General features: G+C 30.7%; 2 protein-coding genes and 1 pseudogene across 2 annotated transcripts; 2 read left to right on the top strand and 1 right to left on the bottom strand.

The window, feature by feature from the left end:
- Positions 1-1,997: 1,997 nt before the first annotated feature.
- Positions 1,998-3,619, bottom strand: LOC137805775 (S-adenosyl-L-methionine-dependent methyltransferase). Its single transcript, XM_068605699.2, has one exon. It carries the CDS (start codon positions 3,541-3,543, stop codon positions 2,167-2,169), a length of 1,377 nt encoding a protein of 458 aa, XP_068461800.2. The 5' UTR covers positions 3,544-3,619; the 3' UTR covers positions 1,998-2,166.
- A 4,176-nt stretch (positions 3,620-7,795) lies between these two features.
- LOC150028642 (uncharacterized) lies at positions 7,796-10,083 on the top strand. Its single transcript, XM_090300417.1, has one exon. It carries the CDS (start codon positions 8,098-8,100, stop codon positions 10,081-10,083), a length of 1,986 nt encoding a protein of 661 aa, XP_090156543.1. The 5' UTR covers positions 7,796-8,097.
- Positions 10,084-10,752: 669 nt separating this feature from the next.
- LOC137839005 (uncharacterized) lies at positions 10,753-13,243 on the top strand (annotated as a pseudogene).
- Positions 13,244-22,906: the final 9,663 nt, after the last annotated feature.

Genomic DNA, 22,906 nt, shown 5'->3' with positions numbered 1-22,906 from the left:
TATGGAGGTACCAAAAGAACATATGGAGGTGCAGGAAGAAATAGTCATATATCCATATAACTGAGTTTTCTTTACACATTGGAAACACATGTGCTCAAAGATATATTTGGAAAAGAAAAATAACAAACACAATATGTGGTAAGAATAGAAAACAGTTGGTGGGAATAATAAAGCTTCCAACGGAATTTAAATAAGCCCGCTGATTAAGGTAGTCACATAGGCCCAATAAGACCCATGAACAAATATGTTCTTATCTGAACTTCGATACCAAAAGAACAAAAAAAGTTTCATTTAGGTTAATATTTGAAAAGTTAAGTTCATAATTTAAAGAAATGTTCTAAGTCTAATATTTAAAATAAATTTCTTTAGCTTTTGATGCAAAATAGATATATTTAAAATAAACACATTTGTTGTCTCATAAAATATAAAAGACCAATCTCATAATTAAATAATAAACAAGTTAACTTTTATCTGTAAGAATATTTGGCATATTTATAAATATATTTATTTTAGTTAATTGTATTTATTATTTTATTTATTTTCTTTCAGAATCCATTTTACAAAAGCCTTTAATTTGAAAAAGTTTAGCCCGCTAATTTATTTATCTTATAGAATGAAACTTATATTATCTAATTTAATTGACTTCTAAAACTAAAACTCATATAATTTTATAGTTGTTTCAATAGAAAATTAATATTTATTCTAGTATATTAAACTAATTTAGCCTCTTCGGAACCTTTAAACGAGATAAAAAAAATCACTAAAGTTTTAGCAAGCAAGACTTATAAGCAACTTGATATTTTATTTTGATATTTTATTTATATTTGTAGAAAATTAACATGTAACGTATGTTCTTATTACTATAATTAAAAAAGTATGTAAAATATAATTTAAATTAAAAAATACTATAATTTTTTTATATTAGAACTTAAAATAATATATTAATTTATCAAAGATTAAAAAAGATATGTAAATGTTCTTAACAAGAATGGATTAGGAGGGTTGCGAGGTGGAAAGAGAAGATTTATTTGTGTACGGAACTTTGTAATGTTAACTAATCATAATGACAGAGAGAAGGGAGGTTCACCCATAAAAGACTCTTTCGACGTTCAAGTCAATATGAATATATTATATTTGTGAATATAAGAGAGTATGAAGAGTTGAATGAGTACTTGAGTTATAGTCTGATTAATGTGTCTTATTGAAAGAACGGTTATTGGTCCGAGTGTATCTTGTTGTAATTGAGACTATATACAAATTCCCGAGCTCGAAATCCGAGAAGATTTGCAAGTGGATTAATTTGAAGAATGAAAGATCTCGGTTTGGACCCGTTTGGGTTTAGCATAAGTCAACCATTGATTTTGATTTCGAGTAATGTCTGTTAATCATTTTGATCTAAAAATTTGTACTATTTTCGATGATCGTTTGAACTCAGACAATAGTACTTGACCATTTGGTTTAAATTTGAGAAAACTTTCTAATGATCGTTCAATCTCGACTAAGTATTGTTGATCTGATGACAGTTTGGTCTCAGGGTGCTCTTTGACTCTGTTTGACCTAAGTTTGCAAAAAATCTTGATAATCATTTGATCTCAACTAAATAATGTTGATCTAATGATTGTTTAGTATTGGAGAGCGTCACTTAACTATTTAGTTAAAGTTGAAAAAAAAAAACATTTGACCATAATAGGAAATGAGAAAGAAGTTGAAGACATTAAAGAAGAGGAAAAACTTTTAATGTTTATTATTATAATTTTTTAATGTTTGTGAATCTTATTATTCACAGTAATAAACAATTCATAATTCAAAAATATAAAATCTCTTATACATTGTATCTCAATTCAACTACCGAATTGGATTGATAAAGAATAAACCAGTACAAATTGAAACAGATTAAACCTGGTATATTTTTCCACCCTTAACTAAAACTGGCATATTTCTCATAAGCTTGCACGTAAAAATATACAATTGATACTAATTTGGGAAGATTTGATTGGTTTATGGAGGGACTCAAAAGAAGTTACCATCACATTCCACTACCTTTTGCAATTTGTTCCAGTAACACCAGGAAAAAAATCCAAATGAAAGAAAAACTGTTGATTACTCATACATATCTAATAATACAGCTACATAAATAAATATCAGAAGAAAAAAAGTTGATTGAGTTCATATGGCTCTAGGTGGTTTTTCCAGCAAGGCAGATAGATATATCTCATCCTTTGACTTTGAAGATATAACCCACTTGTGTTTCTTGTACCTTAATTGAAGAAACATGTACATATAGTCATCCAAATCCTTTCTGTTGCAGAAGAATCTGTCTATCCACAACAAACCTCCTGGTCTTAGAATTCTATCCCAATCATACAGTATAAAGTCCAACAGCAAAAGATCAATCCAACTATCCATAAAACCATGGGTGTGCACCAAGTCCATGGTGTTATCAAACAATGGAAGCCTTTGGTTTAATGTGACATATAAAGGAACCAAGCCCCTAAGAGCTATCATCTCATTGAAAGGAGCCCCAAGATTGAGTGCAGCTGAGACAATTGTTACATTTTGCTCCCTCATTCTTGCTGCAAATGTGCCACTCCCAATGCCATAGTCTAGTCCAATCCTAAACTCTCCTGGCTTGATTGCCAAAACTTCACTGATAAGAAAATCCACAGCAGAACTATTAGACACCCATTTCAGCTTTTCCTTCTCCATTTCAAAGCATCCAGTGCATTTTGAGAAACCCCTTTTTGGGTTCTTGCTGGATAAGCACTCAAATTTTCTGCATTGGTAATTGCCCCATCTCACATTTCTTCCATCTGGTAGTCTCCAAAGTGACTCATTGATAGGGTATGGCCTTTGGTACTCCTTTGAGGCCCTTGTCAAACACCTTCTTCTGGGCAAAGGATCACACCCATTAAGCATAAGCTTCTGAGCCAAATTCCAATCATCATCACAGTAGGAGCCAATGTCATAGTCCATGTACTTCTCTAGCTCTTTCTTGTACAAAACACAGGCATGACCAATTGTGTTGTAAACCTTGTCTGTACCATATAGGTTGATCTTACCAACTCTATTCTCCTTTGGGGTTATGTACTTTCTAATCTCCTCAGTGATGAAAAAATTGATCAAAGGATCCTCCTTCACTGTGGAGTTCATCCCTTCAACCCTTGGAACCCGAATCTGCCTTAGGGCAACATTGGCACTATGAAGAGGCCTAACTATTTGATCCTCTAAAAACTCCTTGTCCAACAAGCTACCTTTGTTTTTCTGCATTTGTTGCACTTTTGACTCAAGCTTTCCCTGCAATGTTTCCAACATCTCTATCACTTCTCCAATTCTCTCAGAGAGTGATTTGACATCAAAGCCATCAGAAACGTCTCTCACATTGTAGAAGTGTTGGCATATGTCTTCATTGTGGAGGAAAAACCCTGCTGAGTAGAATCTAGTGAGACTCAAAATGCTTACCAAGATGACCAACCCTCCCAAAATCATCTGTATCCAACCCATTATTCTGGCAAGCCTGCATTTGGGAAGACATGATCTCCCCATGATGAAAAATAGTTGTTCTGAAACAGATTGATGAAAAACTAATATAGGCACATCATACAGTAAAAGAAAACTAGCAAATGCTCTATAGCTAAAAGAAACAAGAGTTGAACAATTTCTGTTGAAAAACTGCATTTGGATATTCATTGAAAATAGAATAATAGTAACTTCCTCACCAACATGTGCTTCATGAACTTGACTTGCAGAATACTCAAAGTGTTAAACAGACTCAACTTGTCTATAAACTATGAACTCATCACGTGATTCTTCTATGATCCAAAGAAATAGGTGCAATAAAAGTACTTCTAAACGTTCCGATCCAGTTTTGGTGGAGGGAAATCTTAGATTTCAAGAATGCTGCAAGAGAACCAAAAAATATTTCTAAAACTAAAGTTCTATTACAACCACAAAAATAATTTTTAGTGAAGTATTAAATTTACACTTGACCTTTTCTTATATATTATTAAAGAAAAGAAGTTTAGAGTAAAGGCTTTTTTCAAATATAAACGAATTAGTAAATATAAAAAATATAAAAATAAAATATAGATAATTAATAATTAAAAATGTGGAAATATCGCTTTTAAAAAAGAGATTTCTATTAATTTTGTGTGTAAATCATACAAGTATTTTTGTAATCACTTAATTAATACAACTTATATGTATGTTATAAAAGTTTAATACAACTCGTATATTATTATAAAAGAAAGGAAGATTGGGTTAACACTGTTTCGCTAACATTAATGTTACGTTTGCAAATATGCATGAAACTAAATAAATAATTAAATGAGAAATAAACATAAAAGTTAAAAAATAATCAAACATTGACGATTAATAATTTCACAAATGAAAACATCACATGTAAGAGTAATAACCTGATTTAGCTTATATTATAATTTCGAAAATTATTACATTTTAGTGAATTTTATAATAACTAAAGATATTTCATGAAAACATTGTATTATAATTTAAAATAACAGCATAGTAGGAAATAAATTAGAATTAAATTATATCTAGCGTAAATGTAGCATATATTAAGTTAGAAAAAATGTCATTTTGTAAATAAGGCACCAAACAACAACAAAGTAAGTTGCATATTTATAAGCATCTTAAGAAGGAGAATTTCCTTTAAGGTAATTATTAAAATAGAATTGGCTCATAATGTTCATACTCCTTTTATCGAATGAAAGACATAGATACATGTTATTAAGAACATTTTTTTTTATTGATTTTTAACTTGATTTTATTTATTTATTTCTTTACTTGTGTTGTCATGTTTCTTTGATTTGTATATGTTCTTTACTTAACTCTATAAAAAGTTCAAACAAAGAAGAAGATTTTGAGGAAGAAGAATTTATATTAATGTGAGTTCCCTTGAAGGATTTTTTTAGTTAGGTTACTAGCAAATTTTAATTCTCCATCTTTTTTTCTAACAAAGATTTGTCTTCTTTTGTTCTATCTTTCCTATTTCTTCACTCTTCAAATTTTCATTTTAATTTTTCTTGTCCTTGCTCTAATATCCTAAGCTTTTTTTTTCTAGGATAGCAAAACTATTTCCTTTCTCAATCTTTCTCTTTTCTTTTTTATTTTCAACTTGGTATGTACTTTATCTTTCATAACTAAAGAAGGTGATAGAGAATAAAGTACAAACTTATTTTCTTATAAGTGAAAATAATTTTAGTACAACCATCATGAATAGTTTTATTATCAAATTGTCATAGTCATCCTAACAAAACATAATAAACTTTCATCGAAACTAAATTGCATAAAACATTATCCTCATAGTGGTCAATGCATTTTGACAGTTTTGATTAACTAGATATGGAAAAGTTATAGTGAAATATTTTGGTCAACACCAGTGAAATAAAGTTATAGTTGTTTTTGTATCAATCGATTGGTTTTTCTGAAGTGTAATTCTTAAATCACCTTATTCAATTTTATCTTCAACAGACTTATGCATATAATTGTTAGTCTTATGAAAAAAACATGAACAAATTCTTCAACAATTAAAAGCCTTCCTTTATACATTCTATATGCATGTTCATTCAAAGCATAACCAATAAGAATTCCTTCATCAGATTTTGCATCAAATTTTCCAAGATTATCCTTATCATTATTTAAAACAAATCATTTACAACCAAACACTCACTACACCATTTTCTATCTATGGTAACATTTTTCTAGTAACATTTATTTAAAATGTTACAGTATATTAATTTTAATTATTATAGTAACACTTTTTTACATAAATGTTACTATAAATAAAATAAATATAAATTTTAATTATTTAGTAACAATTTTGATATAAATGTCACTATACACTAAACAAACAGTAACATTTTATAAATATATTATCTCTTAAATTTTTTAATTTAGTAAAGTTTTTAAATATTACACTTAATTAAATTTATACAAAATATACTTTCAATTTTTCACTTTCCTCTTCGTCACTCTCGCAGTCTCGTTCGTCACTCTCGCCGTTCCTCTTCACTCTCGCCGTTCCTCTTCGTCACTCTCCCAGTCTCGCTGTTCCTCTTTGTCACTCTCTCAGTCTCGCCGTTCCTCTTCCTCATGTTTCACTCTGTTCTCCGTGCTTCATCTATGTCCTTCTCGTTCTTTCGGAGGTAAAGATTTTCTCGATTGTTCAAACGCTTCAATTTGTTATTGGTTTCATTACAGTTTTTATTTCTCATATTTCAACCTTGGATTAGTGTTTCTTTAGTAGGTGATTATTGCGGTTTCATTTTCAATGATTAATTTGTGTTTGATTTCAGTATTAAAACGCTAATAATTAGTGATTCTCTCATTGATTTGGTACAAGACGTGTTGATTCTGATTTGGCAGTGTTATGATAATATTAATTATTTTTATTTGATAGATCTTTTCTTCTAGTGGTAATTGGAGATTTTGTTGATTTGTTTTTTATTTATTTCTCGATGCAGTTAACTCTGCTCCATTTCCAGCTCGTGCTCAAGTGATAATTGTGGATTTCTATTTAGGACTACAGCTGAAGGTATGTCTCGGAACATCACTGTTCCAGTTGCTATGTATAACTTCTTTTTCCATGTTTTCCCTGCCTTTTCAATGATTTTCACTATTAGGATGTCTTTGTGGGAAAACTAGAAATAATGTTGTTAATGAAAGGGAATATGTAACATGTTGGATTTAAGGATTGCATAGCAAATAAGAGAGTTATGCATGTGAAATAATGAGCCTAGCTAGCTGGTATACATCAGGACTCAATTAATTTCTCGTTGCAGTGCCTATAATCAGTGTTGTGTTTAGCAAATTAAAGTCTACCCTAGATAGCTAGTACCGAAACCAGTGGCATGTCCAGTACTTATACAAATAGTTTCTGAAACATTGGCAAAAACCACTCCATGGAATTCTAAGTAACATGCTTATTTAGATTCGGTGGATGGTGTAATCAAGAGAGGGGAACCTTTATTGCTGTGTGTACAATTTTGATAACATGGAACTGAATTTTAACTTTGTCAGAGAGCTCAACCAAACCACTATATTGGATACATATAATTCAGAATAGAAGCCATGAGACAAAAGATATAAAGAAGAGTGTAGGACCCTGCCACCCAAAATCTCCCTAGAGCTCATGGGTCCTAACCTTGTGCCTTTTGCCAAACTAGAATGACCAACTAATCAATTTTCAAAAGATTCCAATGTTTTTCCTCACATATCATCAACAACCCTTCCTTTTATTAATCTTATCCTTACAAGTCACTCACACTAATCAACCCACTAAACTAATGCATATTAGCTACCTAATACGTATAAATAACAACGCTCAAACCATATTCAAATTCTTTATTTTTCCTTTCTTTAACCACCTTTCTATATCTCTACGTATTACCAGAGGAAAACCTACAATTATTATTATTATCCAACAAAACAAATTGAAAGCCACAGTTACAAGACATGGCCTATTAACATATCTAATGTAAAACGCCTTTCATGAATCTCAAAACTTTACTTAATTCTCAAAAATAGATTGAATGTTTAATTGGATTGAGTAAAACAGAGGCTAATTTTTATCTTCCTTATCCTCTACCGAGGCTACCATTTTGCCTACCTTCAATGCTTCATTGTTATTTCACATCATGTTGATTGTATCTTGTATTCTAGTTTTGATCTTTTTTTATTCTTAGAATTTAAATTGTTGAATAGTTACTCTCCTTTAATTTCTCAAGTTCATAGATAATTTTGTTATTAATAGATAATTTTTCATTTTTTATCAGGTATTTCATTTTTAGCTTCAAGACAACATAAGCATGGACAAGAATTGGGTGGTAGCACCTAGAACATCTACTAGGTATTTAAATGGTTTGGAATTTTTTTCTAAATTTTGCATTTGAAAATGCTGCACAAGGAGATGAGATTTTATGTCCCTGCAAAAAGTGTAATAATTGTACTTGGGGTAACCGAAAGTATGTGCATGAGCATTTATTGTGTGACGGATTTGATAGAAATTATACTAGATAGGTTTTTCATGGAGAGGGTGGATCTTCAAAGAAGATATATGGTGCTGATAGAGAGAAATATTGTATGTCTAAGGTTTTGGATGGTTTGTTGGAGGAAACTTTTATGATGCCCACAGATCTTGAAGAAAATGAATTCAATGATATTATAGATGAAGATAATGAAGAGCTTGATACTGAAACAACTAGATTTACCAAATTGATACGTGATGCTCATCAAGAAGTATACCCAGGTTGTAAAAATTTCTCTAAGTTATCAGTCATTGTTCGATTGCTACATATTAAGAATCTCCATGGATGGAGTAATGTTTCATTTGATATGTTGCTGAAATTTTTAGAAGAGTTACTTCCTGAAAACTCTTGTTTGCCATCATCATACCAGGATTGCAAGTTCATCATTAAGGACTTGGGTTTTAATTATGAAAAGATTGATGCATGTCCTAATGACTGTGTTTTATTTCGGAAGGAGTATGAGAATGAAGTTAGGTGTCCTAAATGTGGTTCTTATAGATATAAAGAAAAGAAGCATAAAAATTCTAGAAGAAAAGTTTCCTGTAAGGTTGCTTCACGTCCAATTCCAGCCAAGGTTTTGAGGTACTTTCCTTTAAAACAAAGGATAAAAAGGTTATTTATGTCATCAAAAACTGCTATGTCAATGAAATGGCATGATGAAGGTCGTACTAAAGATGGAAAGCTAAGACATCCAGCTGATTCACTTGCTTGGAAAACCTTTGATTCTCTACATCCTAACTTTGCATCAGATCCTCGAAATGTGAGGCTTGGGTTAGCAAGTGATGGATTTACTCCATTTAAGATGATGGGCAAAGGACATAGTATTTGGCCTGTGGTTTTAATGACTTATAATTTAGCTCCATGGGATTGTATGAAACAACCTTACTTAATGTTGTCATTAGTAATTCCTGGTCCTTCTTCCCCTAAAAGTAGTATTGATATTTATTTAGAACCTCTTATTGATGAGTTGAAGGAGTTGTGGGAGAAAGGGTTTGAAACTTATGATGCTTCTAGCAAACAGTTTTTTCAGGCACATGTTGCATTACTTTGGACTATTAGTGACTTGCCTGCTTATACTATGTTATCAGGTTGGAGTACAAGTGGAAAATTGGCATGCCCGGTATGTAACTACCACACATGCTCTAGGTACTTAAACAATAGTAAAAAGATGTGTTATATGTGTCATCGAAGATGGTTAGACTCAAAACATAAGCGGCGAAAAGATAAGAAGTGTTTTGATGGTAACCAAGAATTGAGAGGAATACCTACTCCATTAACAGGGTCTAACATATTGGATATATTAGGTGATAGAAAAAATGTATTTGGAAATGCTCAGAAAAAGAAAAGAAAGAAACATGATCCATGGACCAAAAAGAGTATATTCTTTAACTTGCCATATTGGGAGACTAATTTGCTTCGTCACAATCTTGATGTCATGCATATTGAAAAGAATATATGTGAAAATGTAATAAGAACATTATTGAATATAGAGAGGAAACCAAAGGAGCATCTGAGAACCCGCCTTGACTTGGTAGAGATGGGTATAAGGAAAGACCTTCATCCTATAAATATAGGACCAAACAAGGTATTCCTTCCACATGCAAGATTTTCACTTTCGGTAAAAGAAAAAGACATCTTTTGTCGTGTTCTAAAAGGAGTGAAAGTTCCAGAAAGTTATGGTTCCAATGTTTCTAGATGTGTTAATCTTGAACAACAAAATTTTCTTGGACTAAAAAGTCATGATTTCCATATATTGATGCAAGATTTGCTAAAAGTAGCAATTCGAAAAGTGTTGCCAAAAGAAGTTGCAAGAGTTTTAATGAAGTTAAGTTCTTTCTTCAAAATTTTATGCTCTAAAGTCATCATAATTGAGGAGTTTGATTCATTGGATGCAGAAATTGCCTTAATTCTATGTGAATTGGAGAGGATTTTTCCTCCATCTTTTTTTGTCATAATGGTTCATCTATCCATACATTTAGCGTATGAGGCTAAAATTGCTGGGCCAGTACATTACCGTTGGATGTATCTAATTGAAAGGTAATTCTTTTACTAACTGACTATTTTTTTTTTGTAGTTATATTCTCCTCTTTTATTCCTAATCATAGTTTTATATTCTTATAGATTTCTCCATAGGTTAAAGGTTTACGTGCGTAATAGAAATTATCCGGAAGGTTCAATTGTAGAAGGGTATTTGGCGGATGAGTGTTTGACATTTTGCTCAAGATATTTGAATGATAATGTCCAAACAAAGTTCAACAAGCTGCCAAGGAATGTAGATGGTCCAATAGGGAATGGAGTGATGACTAGTTTGGAACCTCTTGAGTGGGAACAAGCTCACCGTTATGTGTTGTTTAATTGTGAGCTCATCAAGTCATTTGTCACGTAAGTATCCATATTTTTATCTTTTTGTATGAGATTTTAACTTTTGTGAGCTTATTCAAAAAAAATTATATTTTTGCAGAGAACATGAGGAATTTCTTTCTAGTAATGCTTGTGAAGATTCAACAAGAAATTGGAATACGACGAAATATCAATATCTTACATTTCACACATGGTTTGAAAATCATGTTAAAAATGTTGTTGTTAGTGAAGAGGTTAAATGGTTGGCTAAAGGGCTAATAGTGTTGCTAGAAGATTTTTAGCTTATGTGATAAATGGGTACAAGTTTATTATTGAGGGTTGTGAGAGGCAGACACAAAACTTTGGAGTAATGGTTACTTCGTCTACTGTTAGGTTTAAAAATAAAGAAGATGAAAATCCTGAAGTAGAAAATGTTACCTACTATGGAGTTTTGAAAGATATAATAGAGTTAGATTATTATGGACACTCTAAGTTTGTGTTGTTTAGATGTGATTGGTTTGAGAGTAAGCAAGACCATTTTGGGTTAACACTAGTAAATTTTGGAAAGTTGATTTACAAAAGTGACCCTTTTGTATTTGCAACTCAAGTAAAGCAAGTATATTACACAGAAGATCCAACTGATAATTGGCACGTTGTCACTAAAACCACCCCTAGAGATTTGTTTGATGTACATGGAGATTTAGAGAATGATGATATGGAAAACTACCTGGGAGATAAATTAGAAAGTCCTTTTTTTCATCAACCTATGATTGATGAAGATGAAGGTGAGCATGTTAGTTGGTTTAGGGATGATGTACCTGGAACAACAGTTGATACAAGTATAATGGATAATCATTGAACATGATATTAATGTTTTTTTAATGTAGTTTTTGTGTGTTTTTGTGTGTACAACTTTTTGTGGAATTACTTTTATAATTTTATGGCTAGTGGTGAGAAAGAAAAACCACCTTTGCTGGCGAAGAAATTTCCAAGTGGTTCTATGATTGAAATACTTGACGGGTTGGAAGAAACCGCATCAAGACTTAGTCAAACTCCAGTCCACCACATTGGTTAGTTATTTATATATATGCTTATTTAAATAAGTAATTTGTTATTGTATATGTCTAGTTGGCAATGTACTGATTTTTTAATTTTATACATTATTAACAGGGTCTAGTAAAAGAAAAAGAGGCCTACCAGATGTCTCAAGACTCATGGCTTGAAAGATGAAGAGCGTTTACCGGTTAAACTCAATGCTCTTGGCCAACCTGTTGGTACTTATCGAGCTGCATTGAGTAATTATCTGGGGACACTAGCTAGGAATGCACATCTTGCTCCTCTGACTTTCACTACTTGGAAAGGACTAAAAGATCACTGGGATGACATGTGGAAAATAGTCTTGGTACTTCACTAACTTTTTATCTTTAATTATATATAATACTTAAATTCTGATATTTATTAATTGATGTGATGCAGTCAAAATTTGACATTGAAGAACGTGCTAGAAAGTGGGTTCTAGGAAGCATATCCTCAAGTTGGAGGAACCACAAATGTCGATTGAAGACAAAATATTTTTTTTCCCAATATGACAGAGGATTACCACTTAAAGAATTGTCCCTTGAGTATTCCAGTTGACCAGTGGAAAGTTCTTGTTAAATTTTGGAAATCTGACATAGCCAAGGTACTTATATACTTTGATTGATTTTTATCTTTACTCTTCTCATGATTTTATTATAAAGGTTTGTAGTGAGAAGAACAAAGCAAGTAGAGCAAAATTTATTATTGTTCATACCACGGGAACTAAAACTTTTGCTGAGATACGATATGAAGAGGTTAGGCCAATTGCATAATTAGTGTATTAATGATTTTATTTCTCTTGTGCTAATATTTTTTTTCTTCTGTGATAGGCACTGAAAAATACTGATGGAAGAGAGCCATCTCGTGCAGAAATGTTTATCATGACACATAAGCCTAGGAGTGAGGAAACCAAAAAAATTATTGTATGTAATCTGAATCATTATGAGTATCACGTTTCAATTCTGCTTCTTCTGAAAACTCTTGTTTGCTGCTGGTGCAATAGTGACAGAGGTTGATCCAGTGTCTGAAAACCCCTTTTTCACGTTTCAATTCATTGGCCATATTGATTGGTACATAGGGAGGTTATTTTTAGGCAATGTCATGGTGTTTTCTACAGTTTTTGTGTGTTTTGGTCTTGTGAATTCAATTCTGCTTCTCTTTTTAACGCATATCAGAAAAATTTGTAACTTCATTTCCCTACTTTTATTCATAATTATACCTCTTTTATTCATAATTATTCAGTCAAAGCTTGAGGATGCAGTTGCTTCTAGTTCAGAAGAACGAGATAAAACTTCCGATGATGTATTTTCCCAAGTCTTTGGAAAAGAGCGACATGGATATGTACGAACCTATGGAAAAGGGGTTGTGCCTTCAGACTTGTGGGGATCAAAATCTCAAATTGAGATACAAAAATTAGTTGATGAAGTTCAAAAAAATGCCCAAGTTGAGCTTCAAAGGATAAAAGAAAAAATGCAAGAAAAAATGCAAGAGGAGATGGAAGCCAAGCTAAAACAGCAAGTAGAAGCAATGAAAATTGATCTTTTAAACAACATCAAATCTGCTTTCACTCAATTGCAAAGTTGTATTCCAGGAGTAATGACCCAAGATCTACAAGAAGAAATTGTTGTTGAGGTATATAATTTAAATTTTACATTAAACTTATTAATGAATTAGATAGTACACATTACATTTTGTTTACTTTAATGTAGAAACAAAGTCAGGCCACTCCTAGAAGCAAAAAGAGAAAAACAGAGAAAACTAACACGAAATTAGCTAAGGGGTGAACTCATATAACATTTTTTCTTTATTTTGTTTTTATATTATTTATTAATTAATTTTGTTAATCTTGTTTTGGAATACATTCTACTATTTTTATTATCCAGGAAATCAGAAGACCTTACAGTGGGAGTTGTCACACTTGAAAAAGATCTTAAGACACTCCAACATCCATCCACTGCCATTGAACTCTTCATGTAAATATAGTCATCTAAAATATGTTTCTAATTTTGTACTTTGATTTATTGGTTACTAACAATCATTATTACAGGGAGGAATTTGAAAATAATTATAAAGAAATAAATGTTGATTCAGAGAATGTTGAAAGAGTAAGTGAAATTAAAAAAATTGATATTTCAATTATTTGAAGTCACTGGTAATTAACATTTCTTTTGAAAAAATAGGTTCATAAAAAGGCTTTTAAAGCATGGAAGTGTATGAAAAATGAAGTAAGTCTAAGTCTTTTTGTTTTATTTTAAGTAATTTAATATTGATTAACTTAATTATGATATTTGAATCAGGAAAAAGAAATTTATTTCAATAGAGCAGCCAGACTAAGAGGAAAACTACATTTCAGTATAGTAGAAGAAAGGTTATTAGTGTAATTTATTATAAGATCATAGTTGTATATGTTTATTTTGTTTCATTATTGTTTTTTTAATGAACTCCATCTAACACAAGTATTGAAATCAGTGGTGTTCAAAAGAAACAGATTGGAAAAAGAGAACGGAAACCAAAGCTTCATTTTGATGGGACGAATTAAGGTTCATGATTAGGTAATCAGATTTTTTTTTATATTCTTTATTATAGTTGATGATGGTTCCATCTATTTGTTCTCATAGTTTCTTCTTTCAATTTGATTTCTTCTTTACAATTGCTTTATTGGAATTAAACACCTCGAACAAATAGTTTTAGCATTTGATTGAGTGTGACATCATTGTATTTCATATGATTTTGAAAATATGAATAAACATGTGGCCACCTATAGCCTCCTGGAGTCATATTGCCCTTCCATGTGGAGGAAGTTACTGCAACCACTGTTTGCTTGCCTCATAAATGTAACATTAAGTTATAAACAGGTTGAGAAAATCCCCATTCATTTAATAGTCACTTCAAGCATTTATTTTTCTTTTTCTAAACCCAATTGCTGATATTGTTGCAATAAGTTTTGCTCCACTGCTATCTTCTTTCATTCACCTACACACCCTAAAATGGATGACAAAACTTCCTTTTTTTCTTGTTAGAACCTTTTTGTGGTGCCATGCCTGCCTACTCACTCCTATTCACAAAATTTTCTTTAATTCAAGATTTGGTTATGATCATCATTCACACCATAGTTAAATAAGTAGAGAAAAAACAAAGATACATTCACTAAATTGTATACCAAATGTGTGCATTAAAGGATCGCAGAAATTATTAAAATGAAATTGGGATTCTGATTTGAAAATAACAGGAAAAAAATAATGTACAAGTTTTGGTCATAAGTTGAATGTAGTTAACATTTGGTACTATAATGTTTCTTATATTTTTGTAAGAAGGGTACATCTCTCACTTCTGTGTTGTGCAACTATTTGATTGATTCCTGCCATGTCTTTAATACTGTGTGCATTTCTCAATCTATGACCAGTAAAGGCCAATGAGGCATTCTTTGTTGCTCTTTTTTCTTAGTTTTTTAGTTAGTATGACATTAAGAAAGACAATGTACTTGTCAAGAACAGGAAGTGGGGATTCTCCTAATGCTTAAAACAAGCAACACAGTAAAAACAAATTACCCCTTTATTCTGTAAAAAAAAACTACCGTCCACCTATACTCCCCCTATTAGTTGTTCTGACTATCAACACTTCATTTGTCTTTCTTAGGATTTGAGATGAGATAAATTGTTGACTAGTCGCAAGCTATATTTGAAGTGTGTAATTTTAGAATTTTTGTCATTGTTTCTTTCTTGAATATCTAAATAACTTATAGTAAATGTCTGCACATGTATGTTATGAGTTTAGTTGGTTCAAAACTATTCTTGGTATTTATCCTGTATTGCATTGAATTCAGTTGATATTTTAATTTACCTCTGTTTTTCTTTCAGATTGGATATCTGCTGACTAATGTCACAAAGTCAGTGTCACCAAATTTGATCCCATTGGTGAATGACTGTCATTATCATTCCCATGAACTGATTATGTGATTGTGAAACTCTAATCATAGTACATACTAGAAATTTTATGTGTGCTAGATGGTAAACACAAGTGACAATGTATTCACAAGATATTTCTAAATTCATTTTCAACTATTGAAAATCTATTGAAATTATTGACGTTTGTGTTGATAGATTTTTATTACTAGCTTGTTTATAAAATAAAAACATGTAAACATAATTGACACCTTACAATCTAAATCTAAATTTAAGTAATTTGTATAATTTTCTAATAAAAAAATTTACTAAAGATTTTTAGTAACATTTTTATAATGTTACTTTTTTGTTAAAATATTACTAAAAAAATTTAGTAACATTTTTTAAATGTCACTTCTTTATTAAAAAAAGTTACTAAATATTTTTAGTAATATTTTTATAATGTTACTTTTTTTAAAAAAATATAACTAAAAAGATTTAGTAACATTTTTAAAATGTTACTTATTTATTAAAAAAAGTTACTAAAAACTTTTAGTAATATTTTTATAATGTTACTTATTTATTAAAAAAAGTTACTAAAAACTTTTAGTAATATTTTTATAATGTACTGTTGTATTAAAAAACATTACTAAAAAGATTTAGTAACATTTTTAAAATGTCACTTTTTAACAAAAAAAGTTACAAAAAACTTGTAGTAACATTTTTATAGTGTTACTTTTTATTAAATAAATATTACTAAAAAGATTTAGTAATATTTTTAAAATGTTACCTTTTTATTAAATAAATGTTACTAAAAATATTTAGTGACATGTTTATAAATGTATCTATTAAAATGTAAAAATGTTACCAAAAGTCTTTAGTTACATAGAATATCCGCTACATTTGATAAAATGTTAGTAAATCTTATTAGTAACATTTTCTTTGATTTAGTAACATTTTTTTGATGTTACTAATTATTATATACGTAGTAGTGACTCTAAAATGACTTATATTAGGTTGTCTTCCCTTATACAACTCATAAGGTGTTTTCTTTAAAATTGGCCTAATAAAAGTTTTATTTAAAACACATGAAGCAGTGTATACAATATCAACCCAAAAATACTTAGGAATATCATATTCATTTAACATAATCCTAGCAAGCTCTTTTACATACCTATTCTTCCTTTCATTTACACCATTCTGTTGTGGGGTTCTAGGAGCAGAAAAACTATGTGTAATCCCATATTTTTCACAAAACATATTAAATCTTTCATTTTGAAACTCTCCCCCATAATCACTTATAATGGATTTAATATTGCAACAGTTTCATTTTGTAAAACCTTAGCCAATTTCTTAAACACATCAAATGCATCATTCTAAGAAGCAAAGAATAATTTCTAGGTATATCTTGAGAAATCATCAACAATAACCAATGCATACAAATTTCCACCAAGACTAGTAGTTCTAGATGGTCTAAATAAGTCCATATGCAAAACATTTAAAAGACTTTTTTAGAAGAAATAACATCTTTGAGTTTAAAGAAAGATGTAGTGTGTTTTCCTTTTTTACATACATCACAAATTCTATTATTCTCAAATTTTATATTTGTCAAACCAGAAACTAAATCTTTAGATTTTATTATGTTCAAATGATCAGTATGAATATATGCAAGTCTCCTATTCCACAACCAAGATTCATCATCTTTTGAAATAAGACACTTATTCATAGAGATATTATGATGAATATTAAGGAGATAGATTTTATTGAACCTCTTAACCATGAAGACTACCTTACCAGTGTCTTCATTACATATTTGACAATTTCCAGATTCAAACTTCACTTTATATCCCTTGTCACAAAGTTGACTAATGGTAAGAAGATTGTGTTTCAACCTTTCAATATAGAACAACTTTGATGATTGGTGATGCTTTAGTTCCAATATCTCCTATTCCAAGAATCCTCTCACAGCTGTTATCACCATAGGTAACATACCCTTCTAATTTTAACTTCAACATAGAAAATTGTGATAGATCTCATGTCATGTGTTTAGAACATCCATTGTCAAGATACCACTGGTTTAATCCTTTTTCTCCTTTGTTTTTTGCAAAACAAATATAAACCAATAAAGATGGTACCCTTAGTTTTGGGTCCAAATGAGTTACTACCTTTCCTTAGACAACCATTTGGCTAAACCTTTTGGAACAAGATAATTTTGTTAGCCTGCAAGACTGATAAGTACCAAATTTTAATAATATTTCATATTAAAATACATGCACTTATGGGTATTAATTGTTAAAATAAGTATAAAATAACCCTTAATTTATGAAATTATACATTTTTACATATTTTGTGATTTTTATTTAAATAAGAACACGATTTATTCCAAAATTTTGTGTTAATTTCAGGATTTTAGGGAAGAATGGAGATGATTGGGCAAAAGGAGAATAATCTAAGCTAAAAAAAAAGTTGGACGGCCCCGACATGCACCAAGCTCAGACCAGCCCATCTCGTCATCAGTGCCAACAACATTAGGTTGTTCGACGTTTTACTTGCCCAAGCGAGCTCAAACTCGCTTGATCGAGAATTCACTTAACCTAAGTCAATTTGGTTAAATAGGGGGCTTGAGGCACAACTCTAGGTGTGTAGGATTGAGAGAAAAATATCATTGAGTGAATTGTAACCCAATTGGGAGAGTATGGGGTGTGAGAAACATTAGAGGAGACAGTCGTCAAGAAAGAACATCCTAGATCTTATTTTCATGCTCTCCTTGCTTGTAATAGTCATCACGTGTGGTTAATTTTACCCTATTGGATTGAGATTATTTTGTTCAAACTCTTATGTATTGAGGTGATTTCTAAACATAATATTTTGTTTTTGATTGATGATTGGTATAATGTTTTGTTTGTAATGCTTGGCTTACCATGATCTATAATCTTAAATTTGACTGGAAAGTACTTCTAAGATTATGACCTAAATAATAATACTTAACATATTTGAATGATAGGAATAGATTTGAAATGTTAATTGCTATCAACTTCTGATCTTAAGGATAAGTTCTTTTATAAATATGCGAGGAATCGATATTTAGGAAGCATGTTAATAATTTTATATGCGAGGAATCAATATAAATGATTTTTATACGGGCATTAATATCAATGAAAGAACATAATATTGTCATGCTAATCAAAATACAAAAGAGTGAGAAAGATGAACCCCCAATCTCTATTTTTCCAATTGAAACAACAAACTATTTAACTTGTTTTCTTATTAATCATTGTCATCATAACAAATCTCAACAAACTTTTATTATTTTATTTTATATTTAGTTAATCTTTTACTTGATTATTCAACGGTTCCTTGTGGGTTCGATATCCGTCCTTAGGGACAAATTATTATTTCTGACAATGCGATGCATTTGCCATAAAAAGTCATCAAAGACCTATAAGTATGATCACTCTCCATGCAGTAAAAACATGATATTGAATGCATATTTTTAGAACTGTTAAACGAGACATACTTTGTTTTAGTAGGAGCAAAGAAACTAGATAACTTCTTAACATCTTTTTCTTTTCAGGTTTATATCCTAATCCACTTTTATCAAACACAATTTCAAGATTAGCTCTTTCCACGGTAAACTTAGATAGTGTTTTCAAAAGATATTCTATCTTACTTTCCTAAATTTTTCAACTTTTACATTCTTTCATTTTACTAGATTCAACACATTTATAAGAAGCGTGCAAGCATATTAGTTCAAAGTTAACAAATTCTGTTTGAGCATCGTGCAATTCCTTTTCTAAATTTTTTCTTTTGATTCAATAAAGTTATTTTCACTTCTTAACTTGTTCCCTATAACAACAAGCGTATTGGTCTCCTCATGTGTTTCATGAAATGCACGTAGCAGTTGATCATAACTTTCAGAATCAGTAGAGTAAACACTTACTGAGTCACTGCTCGATCCTCCATTATTGGCCATGAAAATAAGATTGATCTTTCCATTCTCTGTAGAGGTATCATTGGATGAAGACATGTCATTGTCTTCCCTTGATATATATGCTTTATAACTTTTGCCCTTGTCTGCTATATGATTTCTCCTTATTTTGATTGCCTGGAGAGTCTACTTTGATATGTCCTGCCTTACCACAACTGGAACAAGTATAGTTAGCATAATTATATTCATTATGTTTAAAAGCATATCTCTTTATAGGCTGAAACCTTTCATAGTTTTTCTTCTTTTGAAATTTGTTGAATTTCTTTATAAGCAGGCTTAAGGTTTCATTCTGATTTTAATCCTCTTTATCCTCACTCAAATACTTCTTTTGTGCACTGGACTTGAGAGCTATGTTTTTGACTTTCTTTTCAAAGGTTTCCTGTTCTTTTAGTCTGTTTAACTCTAGCTCATGTTCGCTCAACTTTCCAAACAGAGCTATTGTAGATAGTCTTGACAAGTCCTTGGATTATGAGATTGTTGTAACTTTTGGTTGCCAGCTCTTATCCAAACATTTCAGAACTTTGATATTCAACTCTTCCTTGTCAAAGACTTTGTCCAAAACTGTCAAGTGATTCACTACCTGTGTGAACCTTTTATGTACCTCAACTATGGTTTCTTCCTACTTCATTATGAACAACTCATACTCCTAAATAAGAGCATATTTCCTTGCTCTTTTGACATCCTCAATTCCTTCATGTGTGACCTCCATAATGTTCCACATCTTTTTGGTCAAACTACACTGAGAAATCCTGAAAAATTCATCTATATTCAAAGCATATGTAATAATATTTTTTGCCACAAAATCATATCGAGACTTTTTCTTTCATCCTTAGACCACTCAGACCATGTTTTCTTAACAATTTAATCTTTAACCACATGCATAGGAATAAAAGGACCATTCAACACAACATCCATATATCCATATCAAAGCATAAAGATCTTCATTCTAACTTTCCAAAAAGCATAACTGACATCACCAAACATATGAGGTCTATTAGTAGACGCACCTTCAACGAGCGATAACTTAAACTTAACCCTTTTTCAATAACTTGATTAATTTCAAGTCCCAACTCTTAATACCAATTGTTGAAATAAGGGGAAGCTAAGTTCAAGAGAGAGGTGAATTGTACTTAGAAAGGTTTTCGCAAATAATTGTTTTCAACAATTAAGACTGAGTTTTATCAGATTGTTTTTCAAAACAACAAATTGATTTTATAGTTGAAATAGACTCGTACAGAAAATGATTTTTTTTTATTAAAAACACATTTGATTAAATTTTTTAATACATAGATCTTTAAACAAATTTTCGTAAATTAAAACATTTTGAAAATATTTAAATCTGTTTTAAAAGAAACAAATATCTGAATTAATTTCAACAGGTTATTTTTGTAATTAACAAATTATTTTTTATTAAGAATTGCAAAAAAGAGATTTTTACAAATTACATGATGATTGCATAATTCATATGTATCAATCAATGTTTTTAAGAAGACCTTTGTTTCAATTTATCTTAATTAGTAACAAATACAAATTGATACAAAATATATCAATATTCAATGTAACACTCAATATTACTTATCACAGTTGTTTTAGTTATTATAGAGAATCAAACAAGTTTGTAGAGAACATAAACAACAAATTGATTTTTACAAACAAACGATTAATTATACCAGTACAAAATATTATGCAGAAAAATTATGAAGCAATGATAAAGAAAGCATAAAAGGCACCAAGATTTTATACTGCTTCACTCACAACAGAGCTACATCAGGTCCTACCCCACACCAAAGTGGATTTCACTAAAACAACATAATTTCTTTACAAAAAAATACAAAACAGTTTTTGAATACTACAAGAACAAAAAGCACTCAATGCAACACCCTGTCACAACAGTGATACACACCAAGAAATCCTATCTTGGCCCCAACAATTACAAAAATACAAAACAGAATGTAAGGGAATGAATAAACCTTTACTGTGAACCCAAAAATACAACAAGACTTCTCGAATTCACAAGTGCAATGAAATATCTTTGACCTCAACCTAGATGATGAAGGTTTTGCTCCAAGAAAACTCAAAGATCTTTCAAAGACTATTTTTTTTTAAAAACTTTTCTCATTAAGACTTTCACAAATGTAAAAGTGCAAGTTGTATGAGTAACCTTTTTTGTTTTTAAATAATGCATACCTTTTCATAGAGATTTAACATAAAAACAATTTATTTTTAACAAAAGGGTGCAATTAAGTAAAATCAACCTATTAAAAAAATCGAAACAATGTGTGTTGATTTCACTTAAAAAATGTAATGTGCGCGAAAACTGATTTTTCTGATATAGAATGTACTCAATTTGAAAACATTTCTTATGAAATTATGGTTTTTAGTATATAAAACATATTTTAGAAAAATATAAAAACTTTTTAGTTTTTTCATTCAATTGATTTAAAAGATAATAGATTGAAAAAATGTAACTTTCCAGAAACAAAATTAAAACTAGTTGAAAATTTTTTAACCAATTGAAAAATATTTTTTCTTTGATTCATCATCATTCCTTAAGGCAAAAGATAAATTTTGACATAAAAAATGAAAACTAAACTACCTAGACACTTAAGGCAGCAAGTCTTCAACATGACTTCATCAAACATCAAAGTTGGATCCTTGAGATGTCCAACAGTCTTAAACTAGTATTTAGGGCGAGTAATAACTTTAGTATTTGTTTACACGTCTTTAACTCTAATATGATTGTCAACACAAAATTGTGTGTCCATACCTTTGTTTCATGCCTCTAAGATCGAGCATCGTGCATTGGTCATCCCTTGTCCTTGGTAGGTTATTTTACAACCAAGGTGGGATGAGACTTAGCTACCTACTCAATGCGTTGAGTTCTGTCTTGCAAGTTCTGCTAAGACTATGTGTGTTGATTCTAAGTGAGTATCGCAACTTGCTCATGGAGTTCTTCAACTCGACCTAATGTTGGTTTCTTATGAACTCCAAGTCCTTATCAAATTTGGCTTGAATTTTCTTCTACATGCTAACTATTGTATTTTGGAGGTTCTCATTTTTTTTGAAGAGTTTCTATGTATGTTTTAAGGGTATTGACGATTGAAGGACCCATCTCTAAATTTGGTGAGGAATAGACAATAATTTTGTTTCTAGTAAGTATCATAAGTGATGTAACCATGAATGGAGCATCACCATCTAAACTAGCCCAACCTAACAAGAAGATGACTAGGAGCAAGAAAAAATATTCAAGGCTAGGTGAAGCATCTCAGGCTAGGTCACAAGGTTCCACCATTCCTCAGAAGATCATCAAGAGTAGTAGAACACTGGAGCATGGACCACACTACTAACTATTCTTTCTTTTAATATTTTTAAAGAGGAGATGTTAAATACCATATATTGGCTTGTTCAGGGCCCATATGAGGGTGAAATCATAGATTCTAGAAAGCAACACATGTGCAACCCACATAATCACACTTTTTACATTAAGCACATGATTAAATGTGTAAAGTGTGACCCCTTCTAGATCCACAATTAGTGGCACATTTTTAGGAGTTAAGCTAGCTTATTTTGAATTTCAA

Source organism: Phaseolus vulgaris, chromosome 3 (assembly GCF_051622355.1).
Source record: "Phaseolus vulgaris cultivar YP4 chromosome 3, ASM5162235v1, whole genome shotgun sequence".
NCBI lineage: Eukaryota > Viridiplantae > Streptophyta > Magnoliopsida > Fabales > Fabaceae > Phaseolus > Phaseolus vulgaris.
This window is presented reverse-complemented; position numbering and strand designations above follow the sequence as displayed.